Source organism: Cebus imitator, unplaced genomic scaffold (assembly GCF_001604975.1).
Source record: "Cebus imitator isolate Cc_AM_T3 unplaced genomic scaffold, Cebus_imitator-1.0 Scaffold199, whole genome shotgun sequence".
Lineage (NCBI taxonomy): Eukaryota > Metazoa > Chordata > Mammalia > Primates > Cebidae > Cebus > Cebus imitator.
Window position 1 is genome coordinate 4,573,327 of NW_016107514.1, and position 14,824 is coordinate 4,588,150.

Genomic DNA, 14,824 nt, shown 5'->3' on the forward strand with positions numbered 1-14,824 from the left:
ATCTCGGCTCACCGCAACCTCCGCCTCCTGGGTTCAGGCAATTCTCCTGCCTCAGCCTCCTGAGTAGCTGGGATTACAGGCATGCGCCACCATGCCCAGCTAATTTTTTGCATTTTTAGTAGAGACGGGGTTTCACCGTGCTGACCAGGATGGTCTCGAGCTCTTGACCTGGTGATCCACCCGCCTCGGCCTCCCAAAGTGCTGGGATTACAGACTTGAGCCACCGCGCCCGGCCATTCTCTTCTGCATCTTATCCCTATTTTGCTTCTGCTTTTATTTGTAAAAATTGTCTTAATTGTTTGTACATTTGCCAAGACAAAGGTTCAGAATTACCTTTAGATATTATGATATTCTGAGATAACTATTTTTATCCTGTAGTTCTATGATCACATGATTTGTAATAAGAAGCCTAGCCAATTTAAAATTCTTGACTGTAGTCTAGTCTCATATGTCTTGTCAGACTGCCTAGGTTCAAATTCCAACCCTACCATCTTTCAGTTGTGTGACCTTGGACATGCTACTTAATCTCTTTGTGCCTCAATTTCTTCCTCTTAAAATGGGGATGATGTTGATAACAATAATACCTACCTCACAAGGTTGTTGTGAGCATCAAATGAGATAACACAAGTAAAATGCATAGAACAGTTCTAAGCACAGAGTAACTCAATAAATACTAACTAGTAATAGTAGTGGTAGTAATTTGTGAATCTGTTTTTAATAAGATAATAGGCAGGCTTTGATTTTATTATCTCTTTGTTACCTTCTTTTCCCTTGTTATAAGGTTTATGTCAAATACTATTAAAGTAAGGTAGTTTGATTGTTTCTTAAGTTAGTTACTCATGTCCCCAATCAAGGGAACCTAAATGAAGATATTATATCATCAAATAACCTTTTTTTGTGCCAAGCAATACTAATTTGTGTCATAAAATTTGTTTTGCATCATTCAACAAATTATGCCCAGAAATAAAAGATATTCTGCAACAGGCATAATCTCATTTATGTTTCATAAAATATATATACACACCTGACAATTATCATACAGAAACAGTTCTGTGGCCCATTTAGCTTAATGGTATGTTTCTGACAATGGTATCAAGTACCTTAAGGGAAGATAAGTTTGTCGTTCAACATGCCAGCTTTAGGTCAGGATTATTGTTTTCCTAACTTCGTTTGTCTTCACATATCATGAGAAAGTGACTGTGTGGGATATGCAAACAGCTGTTTCTTGACCTGCAGAATATTCAGATTCAACAAACTCCTTCTTGAACTTTAGATTACCTACACAATTACCACATCTTGCATGTTCCGCAAGTGCATCAAATTTACTGCTAAGGGCCAGGCACGGTGGCTCATGCCTGTAATCCCAGCACGTTGGGAGGCTGAGGCAGGTGGATTACCTGAGGTCAGGAGTTCCAAGACCAGCCTGACCAATATGGTGAAACCCCATCTCTATTAAAAATACAAAATTAGCTGGGCGTGGTGGTGCATGCCTGTAATCCTAGCTACTCAGGAGGCTGAGGCAGGAAAATCGCTTGAACCCAGGAGGCAGGGGTTGCTAAGTGAGCCAAGATCGCACCATTGCACTCCAGCCTGGGCAGTGAGAGAGAAATTCCTTTTCCAGAAAAAAAGGAAAAAAAAATTACTGCTAAAATTAGAAGTCATCTTCTGCCACCACTTGATGCTACTCGCCAACCTATCTTCTGTACTTAATCCATCTTAGCATCACCATTTATCCAGATGCTCTCTGAACTAAAAGCATTCATTAGAAACTCCTCCCTTTTCTCATCTTAATTCAATTACCAATTCTGTCTCCTAATCATCTTTCCTATATTCTCTGCTTTCCAAAACTAGGTCACAATTATGACTTTTTGCCTGTCTTCCCCCAGTCTGTCTCCATGTTATTGCTTCTATGACCTTGCTACAAGAGATCTAATCACCATTTCCTAAACATTCGCCACTGAATGTTAGTAAAAATTATTTCCTCTAGCTGAAAAACTCTGTCATTGTCTTCTCAGTAATATTCATTTTTCAAACTAGTTGTTGCATTAAGTCGAACTAAAATCTACCTTTTAAGTCAAAAGCTCTTAACATTTTTAAATTATAAGACCATAATTTCTATGACTGTTGTTTCATTTTTTATATTAACAAATAATTGTGCACTTTGTCCTCTTCCCCGATCTTGGTTTAGCTTAAAGCTCTCCTTAATTGAAAAATAAAAGTGGTGTAATTCAAAATTATCAGAGACTAAGCAATTGAAATCTCTCTATCAAAACCTCACACTTTAACTGTTGATTGAAATCTGTTCTCAGCCAGACATAGTGGCATACACTGATAGCCCCAGTTACTCTGCAGGCTGACATAGGATGACCTCTTGAGCCCAGGAGTTCAAGGCTACAGTGAGCTATGATTGTGTCTTTTTTTTTTTTAATGTTTTTAATTTTTTTTATTTTAAAGATGGGGTTTCAGCATGTTGGTGAGGCTGGTCTTGAACTCCTGACCTCAGGTGATCCACCCACCTCGGCCTCCCAAAGCGCTAGGATTACAGGCATGAGCCACCGCGCACGGCCGATTGTGTCTTTTAATAGCCACTGCACTCCAGCCTGGGCTACATGGTAAGACCTCATCTCTCTTAAAAAACAAAACAACTACAACAAAAACTGTGTAAATTTTTTTTTTTTTTTTTTTTTGCTACTTATGGAATGACAGGGAAGGTCAGTTCATAGTCATTCTACCAGACAAGCTGGTAGAATGAGGTAGCAAAGTTTTTCGAATCACGTCTTTACTCACTTGGTTTTACTTCAGATGCTTAGCTAAAGGATTTATTTCCTTCCCCCACTTGAAAGACTTTGAGTATCTTTACAACCTCTCTCTTCCTTTCACTTTTTTTCTTCCCATATTGACTAAGAGAACAGAATTTGACAGAAAACTTAAGATGGAATGAGAAATAAGAAATTAATCAAAAGGCAAAAATTAGTGATATTCACATTACTCTACCAAAAAGAACATTTGATCTGTGTTATATACAAATCTTATACCTGCTCTTCTCCGTGACTCCTGTATGTATGTGTGCATAAACTGAAGACCAAATAATTCCCGTTCCTCTTCTTCATCTGTGCCTTCATTGGGTGGAAGTGATACTTCCAATTTCAGTGGGTTGTCTCTGAAGTTGACAAACCTAGCAGTTCATCAAAAAACAGTATTTTTATAGGTGTCATGGAAGTATAAACCTGTTTCCCTGAAGAAAGGTCAAATGATAATACACTAAATTACTCTTTTTTAACTGGTTTCAATAACTGAACACCTTGGTGAGATGTGATATATCTCAGGAATCTTTATGTTTTTTTCCTAACAGAAAAAAAATACCAGCTTTAGACAACTTATTTTCAAAGCTTACAAAAGTAACTATTACTCTAGTCGCACTGGCTGGAGTGTAGTGGCATGATCTGGATTCATGGCACCCTCCACCTCCCGGGTTCCAGTGATTCTTGTGCCTCAGTCTCCCGAGTAGCTGGGACTAGAGACACACACCATGGCGTCCGGAAAATTTTTGTATTTTTAGTAGAGATGGAGTTTCGCCATATTGGCCAGGCTGGTCTCGGACTCCTGGCCTCAAATGATTACCTGCCTCCACCTCCTAAAGTGCTGAGATTACAGGCATGTGCCGCTGCACCCGGCCTACAGTGTATATGTAATGCAGTACAGCTTAACTTCTAAGAGTAATTTTAACATCTTAAATATAAAATTAGTGCTATGAATTTAGTTTCTGCATATTTATATACCTCCATCTTATTTATCATTGTGTCTTCACCACCTAGTTCAAGGCAGGTAATTGTTGAATAAATGAATTATTTTGCTATGGAAGCTTGGGGTTTTAGTGGGTATTCTCTTCTTTTCAATGTCAGAAGATTAAGCTTTGGAAGAAAAATACTTGAGGGAGCTCTCAAGATGGATTAAACTTTAAATGTCGCATCTGAAACAGTAAAAATCCTAGAAGAAACCCCAGGAAAAACTTCTGGACATTGGCCTAGGCAAAGAATTTATGATGAAGACCTCAAAGGCAAATGCAACAAAATCAAAAATAGACAAATGAGATTTAATTAGAAAAACTTATGCACAGCACAAAAATTAATCAACAGAGTTAATAGACAACCTACAGAATGGGAGAAAATATTTGTAAATCTGGCATCTAACACAGGACTAATATCCAAAATCTACAAAGAACTCAACAAGAAAGAAACCAACCCCACAAGCGGGCAAAGGACATGAACAGATGTTTCTCAAAAGAAGACGTACAAGGAGCCAATAAACATGAAAAAATGTTCAACATTGCTAATCATCAGAGAAATGCAGATTAACCCCACAGTGAGATACCATCTCACACCTTTCAGAATGGTTACTTTAAGAAATTAAAAAAACAGCAGATGTTGGTGTGGATACAGAGAAAAGGGAACACACACTGTTGGTGGGAATGTAAATCAGTGCAATTTCAATGGAAAACAGTATGGCAATTTCTCAAAGAACTAAAAATAGAAGTATCATTTGACCTAGCAAACCTACTGCCAGGTATGTACCCAAAGGAAAAGAAATCTTTATATTAAAAAGACACCTGTACTCATATGTTTGTCACAGGTCTATTCACAACAGCAGTCATGGAATCAACCCAAGTGTCCCTCATCGGATGATTAAAGAAAATGTAGTATACATACACCATAGAATAGTATGCAGCCATAAAAAGGAATGAAATCTTATCTTTTGTAGCAACATAGATGGAGTTGGAGGCCATTATCCTAAGTGAAATAACTCAGAAAATCGAATACCACATATTCTCACTTATAAGTGGGAGATAAACGGTGGGTACACATGGACATAAAGATGGATGTAATGGACACTGGCAACTCCAAAAGCGGGGAGAGAGAGGGAGATGAGGGTTGAAAAATTACCTACTGGGTATGGTGTTCACTATTTAGGTGATGGATACACTACAAGTGCAAACCTCACCATTACACAGCATATGTCCATGTAACAAACCTATACATGCAATCTAAAATAATTTTTAAAAGAAAAAATACTTGAGAGGGTTTGATAGCACTTAGTAAAAAGTTATATCTAGTTCTCTGTGTGTGTGTGTGTGTGTGTGTGTTTGTGTGTGTGTGTGTGTGTGTGTGTGTGTGTGTGTGTGTTTTAAAGAGATAGTTCTCTGTTTCCCAGGCTGGAGTGCAGCGGTGCAATCTTGGTTCACTTCAACCTTGAATTCCTGGGCTCAAGCAATCCTCCAGGCTCAGCCTCCCTAGTAGCTGTTACTGGTATGCACCACCACTCCTAACTAATATATTTGCTTTCTATCAGTAACATAATGGTGTCCATTTGTACTTATTTAGGAAGAAAATAATCACTTTTACTCTTTTGATTTTTTTGTTGTGAATGAAGTTTTTTTTAGCTGTATAATTTTCATGAAAATGTCGCCAACAGGAGACATTTCTTAAAGCTGATAAATCCCAAACTGCTTTAGTCTTAAGGATTCTTTCTTGAATAGTTTAGACCAGCGTTATATGACTCCTATTCACAAATTATAGAATTTCAACATTGGAAAATATTTTTTAAATATCCATTCATATAAATAACTACTGAAATTTATTAATAATGATCTCTACATGACTTTTTTCTGCAGCCAGAAAGAAACATGTCAGTTTTGTGCCTACAAGTTTTTACCTCAGAGTTGCCATTTCTTCCATGCATACTGGAATATCTTGCAGTTTATTGTTGCTGAGAACAAGAGTACCCAGATTTTTCATATTGCTGATTGTTTCAGGCAAGCATGTTATATCATTTCGTTGCAGCCATAACGTATGTAGATTTTGCATTCTGAAAAAGTAAGGTTTCTGCAATTAATTACATATAATATGAAAATATTGGTTTTGGGGTTTTTTTTTAAATAGTTTTAAGAGGCAGGGGTCTCATCATGTTGCCCAGGCTGGTCTCGAACACCTGAGCTCAGGGTATTCTCCTGCCTCAGGCTCCTAAAGTGCCGGGATTACAGGCATGAGTTACTGTACCCAACCTTTGGTTCTTATGTTAGAAATCAAATATTGTCTTTTACAACATCTTTAGCCAGTATATTTATTGAGTTAACTGACATCGCATTACCTTGTTATTAGAGAAACTACATCAGGAAGTTCATCTCTACAGTACAACTCTCATTTCATATGGCAGTAGAAATGAAATCAACATATTCCAGAATTGTTTCACTATCTCCTAGGATTTCTTGAAGAAGAACTGCTGTAGTTGTCACCTAATCTGAGTTAGAATCTTAAAAGAACAATCAAATGATTAATATGCCCATTTATAGCAAAACAGAATGCATAATACTTAACATTATGGACTCTGGTGTCTGGCTGCCTTGGTTCGAATCCTAGCTTGCCCACTTACTAACTTGAGCAAGTTAGCTAACATCTCTGTCATTAGTTTCTTCATCCACTTGTAAAGTGCATAGAAGTGCTTGGCACGTAATAAGCAACATGGTTATTGTGGCAAAATCTTGTTAATTTCTCAAAGTCAGATAGCCAGTTTTGGCCAGGTATGATGGCTCATGCCTGTAATCCCAGCACTTTGGGAGGCTAAGGCAGGTGGATCACTTGAAAAAAGCCAGTTTTTTCCTCTTCCCAACCCTTTTTACTTACTTGGAACAAATGAACACAGTCTGTTAAAACAGTGTATTTCAAACTAATTGGACCTATTGTGATAGATTATGCTTGAGATCCCCTTTGTCTTGCTTTTTTCATAAGAGGTTTCAAGACATTTATCATTAGCATAAAAAGTTATTTATTTTACCTTTCTATAGTATCAGGAAGTTGTTCAAGTTTGTTGCTTCCCATGTCCAGCCACTCAAGGGCAGGCATGTTCAACACAGCAAGAGGAATTGTAGTAAAATGGTTCATACTCAGATCAAGGTGAGTAAGTTTTAGCAGATTGCTGAGCTGAAGAAGAAAGCAAGGTTTTTCAAAATAAATGTCCAAAATGTAAACTACTAAAAGACTTACATTGGTACAGGAGATATTTCACATCCAGGAATGTTCACATTTTACTTGGGCTTCATTTAGTTTTAGTAGTCCAAAACAAATTAAAAATAAAAATAAAGCTAAATAACCCCTAGAGAAGTGGAAAACTCATAGAAAGTTCATCTATTTGAAGAAAATTTATCTTCCATAATAACCAGGTTCCAGGGTTTATAGAATGTGCCTGGGAAAAAAACTTTTTTTTTCCTGAGAGTAAGCACCCATTATCTCTTTTTTTTTGATCTAGTAGCTGAGAATTGTAAGGGAAAACTCAAAATTTAACTTCCAAATAATAGTGGTGGAGGAAGGGGTAGCTCATGCTTATAATGCTAGCATTTTGGTAGGACAAGCCAGGAGGATCACTTCAGTCCAGGAGTTTAAGACCAGCCTCGGCAACATAGTGAGACCCCATCTCTACAAAATAATTTAAAAATTAGCCAGGCATGGTGGCACAAGCCTGTGGTCCCAGCTACTCGGGAGGCTGAAGTGGGAGAATTGCTTGGGCCCAGGAGGTTGAGGCTGCAGTGAGCCAGAATGTACTCCAACCCGGGCAAAAGAGTGAGACCCTGTCTCAAAAAAAGACTGGTTAATAGACCTGTACAAAATCAGATAGCTTTTATAATGATGGAGCCAACCCTAGAAACAAAAACACATGAATTAGAAAGAAAATATTTATTGGTCCTATTGTATGTGTAAAACATTATCCATATGATTATCATTTTTATTGTATGCAAGGTGATGTGGTTTGGCTGTGCCCCAGCCCAAATCTCATCTTGAATTGTAGCTCCCATAATTCCCATGTGTTGTAGGAAGGACCTGATAAGAGATAATTGAATCATGGGGTGGTTCCCCCCATACTGTTCTCATGGTAGTGAATAAGTCTCCTGAGATCTGATGGTTTTATAAGGGGTTTCCCTTTTCACTTGGTTCTCATTCTCTTTTTCCACCATGTAAGACGTGCGTTTTGCCTTTTGCCTTGATTGCGAGGTCCGAGTATGTCTTTATCAGCAGTGTGAGAACAGATAATATACAAGGGTATACATTTCATTAAATTGAACTATTGGAAGATATAATATATACTATATTGTATTTTCAAGAGCAGCAATTGTTGGTAACAAGTTTGCTGATTTGGAAAAAAAAGTCTGACATACTATTCAAGATAAAGTGGGAGAAAGGAATAGTCCTTCTGTTTTATTTTATTATTTTTCTTAACTTTTATCTTGGGAAGTCATTGTTGTCAAAGCCAAAGCACCATGGAAACTTCTTCACTGATTCTAAGAGCGTTAAATATTTTCAAAAAGTAATACAAATGTCTTTATTTTTATATGATCAATTTGGTTCGACCAATTACAAGACATCATACCAAATCAAAGTTTGAAGGCATTCCAGTCCCATTGCTATCACCACATTGTCTGTGCTTTATGATAACTATTTATTAATTCAAAAATCATTAAGTAATCACAACCTAGGCCCTGCCCTAAATTCTGAGACTATAATACAGCTCTCACCCTGGCCTTCAAGGAGATCACAGTTTAACGAATGATGTCAGCACTGTGATAATAATAAAAGTATCTTTTACACTAAATCTGTCTCCAATTAAAAACCTGCATTATACTTACAGAAATGGTTTTCCCTAAATATTTTTTCTGAAATACATAGAATTTTCTCATTAGTTTTGTTATTGTTAACAACCACACATTGAGAGGTCAACTACTGCAGATGGAAAATACAGTCATAGGCATTTGTATCTTTCTAACCTCTTGTGGAAGATCACATATATCTCTGTTAACGGCCAGTTCTAGTTTCTCCAAGCTGGCACAATTACTTAGTTCCTTGGGGACAGTCTTGATTTTGTTGTAGCTAAGAATCAGTTCCTGAAGTCTGGTAAGCAGTCCTATAAAAAATAATATACAATAGAGAGGAGTTGGATATAAAATAATGTTTATAGTTACTAAGGTATTACAGCATAACTTACTTGCCAGTTTTGTATTGGCAAATTCAGAGTTCTTAGTTTCTTCCCTTTCCCAGTCTGTGTCCTGTCCTTTCTTCAAACAAGGAACAAGTTTATCCGTGCAATAGGAAAAAAAAAAATCCAAAACTATTTTCGTTTAACCTACACAAAATCCTGAGCAATTTTCTCTTAGGATTTTGTCCCCCCATTTGAGGAATATTTCTGTTCTTTCCTAAGAGGAATAGTTGAGCCAACAATATTGTTTCGAGAATTTACAGGATATTTCCAAAGCAGCTTTTCTTTCATTGAAATCTCATCTTGAATCACCTGAGTAAATCCAGAAACTTGAATCCTCTAGAAGCTTGAATTTAGATAAAATGTTTAAAATTTCTCAAGGTTCAGGGCTGTTAACAACAACACATTGTTAACTTTTTCTTTGGCTGTGTCCCCACCCAAATCTCATCTTGAATTGTAGCTCCCATAATTCCCACATGTTGTGTGAGGGACCCAGTGGGAGACAACTGAATCATGGGAGTAAGAGGTCTTTATTCCATGTATCCAAAAACAAAAACAAAAATCTTAATAAAAAGCACATCTGTAGGTGGATAAAATAGCACAGGAATAAAAGCAATCTTTCTTACCAATCCCTGGAGGTATCTCTGAAATTGTGTTTCGAGATAAGTCTAAGACAATGAGGTTCTGGAATCTTCCAATGAATTCAGGAATTTTCAGCAAACCAGTTCTATGAACTTGCCATTCCTGTAGTTGATTCAGTTTCAGCAGAGAAGAAGGAAGGGTCTACAGTAAAAGAAATGATGGTCGTTATATATTACTTAAATTATTTTAGTATCATGCCACCCTGAAATGTGATACTTGACTTATAAAAGCACTTTGAGATATTTGGAATTTGTTTTCCTTATTGGGTTACCTTTCCAAGTGCTTTGTATGACTTCCAATTTGTAAGATCTTTACTTTTTTTTTTTTTTTTTTTTTTTTTGCTAAGTCTTCAAACCCCAATCATAATAGAATAAACAAAAATATTTTGATCAATAAGGTACACACATAGGAGTATGTCCTGATGATTCTGTTATACAGTATTAGGCTTTCCTAAAGTACATATGTATTATTGAAAATGAGACTATCCAAAAGTCATTTCAATCAGTAATTCAAACTGCTTTTCCACTTCTGTTTTGAAATATAAGAATATTTTAAACGATTTTTTTTAATTTGAGAATTTTAAGAGTTTCAACTATTCTGAACTCTGTGTCTTTCCCATTTCAGCCTAAAATAGCCAGAATAGAAAACAGAGGAGGAGCTAACCCTGACAAACACTGACATAAAACATGAAAACAAACACTGACCCAAGGGTTAGAGGCTCTTGTAAAAATTAGAGTATGCCTAATGTAATTAACCAACTGTGAGTTTGTGTGTAAGGGGGAGAAACAGTATGAGTCAGGTGGCAGACCCAATGAAAATATTAATATTTTCATTCCTTGAAGTTTTAACTGAGTATTTTTTCTGAAAAACAACATTTTTATTAGGCAGATGTTCATCTTTTTTTATGGAAAATGAGGAGTTGCTTATAAGAAGGATTAATAGGAGAAATATCACAAATGATTTAAGTTTAGGCAGGGTTGAAGCAAACTGAACTTCTGCAAAATAATTGTGAAGTTGTGTTTCTTTTCAGTTGCTCATGTTGCTCAAATTCATTTGGCGTATTATTAAAATTAATTTCTAAATATTCTAGTCTTAAGTACCCAGCCTCAGAAGAATCATTCTCTCAACTGACCCACAAAATGCAAAATGTGGAAAATCGAATATTCTATAAAAAAACCTACCTTCCATTCCTCTTTTTCTATCTTCAAAATGACTCTTCCATCTTCCCTGGTGACCTTTTCTCTTAGCTTAGTTAAGCTTACTCGTTCTTCCCAGATTCGCACTAGCCTAGGAGACCAGGAAATCATCTTAGTTCATAGATAATGACACAAGTGGCATTCACACACACACACACACACACACATATATATATACAGTTTCATATATATTTATAATATCATATTTATAATTCTCTATATATGAAACTGGGCAGAGTTTCTCTCTTTTGCCCAGGCTGGAGTGCAGTGGTGAGATCTTGGCCCACTGCCACCTCCACCTTCTGGTTTCAATAGATTCTTCTGCCTCAGCCTCCCAAGTTGCTGGATTACAGTCGCCTGCCACCACACTCTGCTAATTTTTTGTATTTTTAATAGAGACGAGATTTCACCATGTTGTCCAGGCTGGTCTCGAACTCCTGACCTTGTGATCCACTACCTTGACATCCCAAAGTGCTGGGATTATAGGCGTGAGCCACTGCGCCTGGCCATATATATATATATATATATTTTTTTTTTTAAATGACCCATCATAAACAACCTTTTGACTATAGGTATTTGGAATCAGACAAGAACTTACTTTGCAAGAATTATAAATATGATTAGTACCACAAATGCTCTATTTTTAAATTTTTTAAACAGTATCATAACTCTATAAATTTTATTAATAATATCTTTTTTGAGATCTGAGTCACATACTATAAAAATTATTTTTTAAAAGTACACAATATAATAAATTTTGGTATATTCACAGAGTTGTGCAACCATCATCACTAATACCAAAACATTATATCACTCAACGAGAAACTCCATACCTGTTAGCAGTCACTCTCCATTCTTCCCTCTCATACCTCTTGGTAATCACTGATCTACTTTTTGTCTATCGATTTTCCTATCCTGGACAGTTTATTTAAATGTGATCATACAATACGTATCCTTTATGTCTACTTCTTTCACCTAGCATAGTTTTTTTCAAAGTTCATCCATGATGTAGCATCTATTAGTACTTCATTCCTTTTTATGGCAGAATGATTCCACTCTGTGGATCTACCACGTTTTGTTTATCCATTCATCAACTTATGGACATTGGGCTAATTTCACTTTTGGCTATTTAGAATAATGCTTCTATGAATATTGACATACAAATTTTTGTGTGACCATGTTGTTTCATTTTTCTTGGGTATATTCCTAGGAGTAGATTTGCTGAGTCATATGATAACTTTATGTTTAATATTTTTTTTTTGAGACAAAGTCTCACTCTGTCATCGAGGCAGGAGTGCAGTGGCACCATCATGGCTTACTGCAGCCTCAGCCTCCCAGGCATAAGCAATCCTCCCACTTAAGCTTCCTGAGTAGCTGGGACTATAGGCATGCTCTACCATGCCCAGCTAATTTTCGTATTGTTTGTGGAGATGGGGTTTTGCCATATTGCCCAGGCTGGTCTTGACCTCCTAAACTCAAGTGATTCGCCTGCCTTGGCCTCCCAAAATGCTGGGATTACAGGCATGAACCACTATGCCTGGCTATGTTTAACATTTTCAGGAACTGCTAAACTGTTTCCGAAATGGCTGCATCATTTTACATTCCCACCAGTGGCTTATCAAGGTTCTGCTTTCTTCACATCTTCATCAATATTTGCTATTGTCCCTCTTTTTAATTATAGCCATCTAGTGGGTGTGAGTAGTATCTGATTGTGAGTTTGATTTGCATTTTCCTGGTGAGTAATCTGTAGATACTTAATAGATGTTGTAATGGCTTACAAAGAATACAGTTCACCTTCAGAATTCAATTTCATGTTAATTTTATCTAGTCTTTTTTTTTTATAAAAATGTATAAAATCTTTGTCATTCTGAAGCACATTTCTATTACTTTTTGATCTATTGCAAACATAAGAATTATATCAAACTAGAAAAATGCAAACTAGAAACTGGAAAACCAGGCACAGTGGCTCATGCCTGTAATCCCACTACTTTGGGAGGCTAAAGTGGGTGGATCATCTGAGATCAGGAGTTTGAGACCACCCTGGCCAACATGGTGAAACCCCATCTCTACTAAAAATACAAAATTTAGCCGGATGTGGTGACACGTGCCTGTAGTCCCAGCTACTGGGGAGACCAAGGCAGGAGAATTGCTTGAACCAGAGAGGTGGAGGTCGCAGTGAGCTGAGACTGCACCACTGCACTCCAGCATGGGCGAAAGAGTGAGACTGTCTCAAAAAAAAAGGAAACTGGAAAAATTGCAAAGAGCAATTTCTATCCCAGAAAATTGTTCATGCCTGAAAAGGAGAGTAAGTTTAGAATTGAAAATTTTGAAATTTAGCCTGTTAAAAGGATACATAATAAATATAAGCAGTCATCAAAGCATGAAGTTTAACTAATTTGAATATTTATTTGCCAGAAATCTCTTGACATCCGAGAGTTAATACATATATTTAGTAGTTTTGCATATTAACTGATCTTCAGCAAGGATTTTATTTTAATGAACAGAAAGCCAAAAGTAACAAAGTGTTGCATTTGCTGTCTTTATTTGGGTTTGTAAAATACTTCTTAGTAGCTGTGTATTTTAATCTATCACTTGCCTAAAATTTAACTAATCTGCTAATAGGTGCCCTGTGGCAGTGGGATATGTGTGGCCTTCTGATCTGAATAGCTAAGCTTCCCATAGATGTGGATAACTAAGAAAACATATATAATGTCAGTTATTCAATTATATCACTTATGATAAAAATAGAACTCTTGGCTGGGTGCGGTGGCTCATGCCTGTAATCCCAGCACTTTAGGAGGCCAAGGCAGGTGGATCATGAGGTCAGGAGTTTGAGACCAGCCTGTCCAACAGGGTGAAACCCTTTCTCTACTAAAAACACAAAAATTAACCGGGCGTCGTGCACACACCTGTAATCCCAGCTACTCAGGAGGATGAGACAGGAGTATCACTTAAAGCCGGGAGGTGGAGGTTGCAGTGAGCCGAGATCATACCACTGCACTCTAGCCTAGGTGACAGGCGAGACTCTGTCTCAAAAGAAAAAAATAAATAAAAATAAAAAAAAATAGAACTATTCAAACAATGGACTTAATGGTTATTAATTAATTATTACTAAGAGAGAAATGAAATTCAGAGCAAGATTTAGTAAAAAGTACAATTAGAAATCTTATTCCTTGACCTTTAACTTAAGGAATTAATCAAGTAACTGTTATAAGCCAAGTACTAGACATTGGAGATACAAAAAGGTCTGTCCTTGCTGAGTTTACAATCAGACTATTATTAGAAAAATCTATTTTTGTTTCTGTAATGATTCCTAAATTCTTTCCGGTTCTGTATTTTTATGATCTAAGTCCAAAATGTACCATTTATTAATTTGGTTACCTTTGGCAAGACATCTCCCCTCTGTGGGCCTTACCTATAAAATTTCAGGTTATAATTAAATGATATCTATGTATTTTCCAGCTCAAATATTCTATAATTCCTATGCTGCTTTTTCTAAAAAAATAAAAATAAAAAATTGAGACAAGCTCTCACTATGTTGCCCAGTCTTGTCTGGAACTCCTGGGCTCAAGCAGTCCTCCCACCTCAGCCTCCCAGAGCACTGAGATTACAGATGTGAAACTGCTTATTTTAATCTTGCTTTTCTTTCGCGTCTCTAATTGAAATTTTATAACTCCACTAAAACCCTTTTGAGGCTGGGCATGGTGGCTCATGCCTGTAATCCCAACACTTTGTGAACCCAAAGCAGGTGGATCACTTGAAGTTAGGGGTTTGAGACCATCCTGGCCCACGTGGTAAAACCCTGGCTGCACTAAAAATACAAAAATTAGCTGGGCATGGTGGTGTATGCCTGTAATCCCAGCTACTCGGGAGGCTGAGGCAGGAAAAGCACTTGAACTTAGGAGGCAGAGGTTGCAGTGAACTGAGATTGTGCCATCGCACTCCAGTCTAGGTAACAGAGCGAGACT

At 36.9% G+C, this 14,824-nt stretch overlaps 1 protein-coding gene across 4 annotated transcripts in view; it reads right to left on the reverse strand.

The window, feature by feature from the left end:
• LRRC39 (leucine rich repeat containing 39) overlaps window positions 1–14,824 on the reverse strand; it is a 43,498-nt gene that overhangs the window by 13,826 nt on the left and 14,848 nt on the right. For 3 of the 4 annotated variants that reach the window (XM_017547642.2, XM_017547643.2, XM_017547640.2), the window contains exons 3-8: window positions 10,842–10,947; window positions 9,645–9,801; window positions 8,810–8,946; window positions 6,829–6,974; window positions 5,710–5,862; window positions 3,036–3,175 (exon numbers count right to left, since the gene is read on the reverse strand). In XM_017547642.2, the coding sequence (XP_017403131.1) occupies window positions 3,036–3,175; window positions 5,710–5,862; window positions 6,829–6,974; window positions 8,810–8,946; window positions 9,645–9,801; window positions 10,842–10,947 (839 nt within the window). Of the gene's footprint in view, window positions 1–2,750; window positions 2,901–3,035; window positions 3,176–5,709; window positions 5,863–6,828; window positions 6,975–8,809; window positions 8,947–9,644; window positions 9,802–10,841; window positions 10,948–14,824 lie in introns of those variants that run through there. The other variant, XM_037745406.1, reaches the window with a different exon arrangement.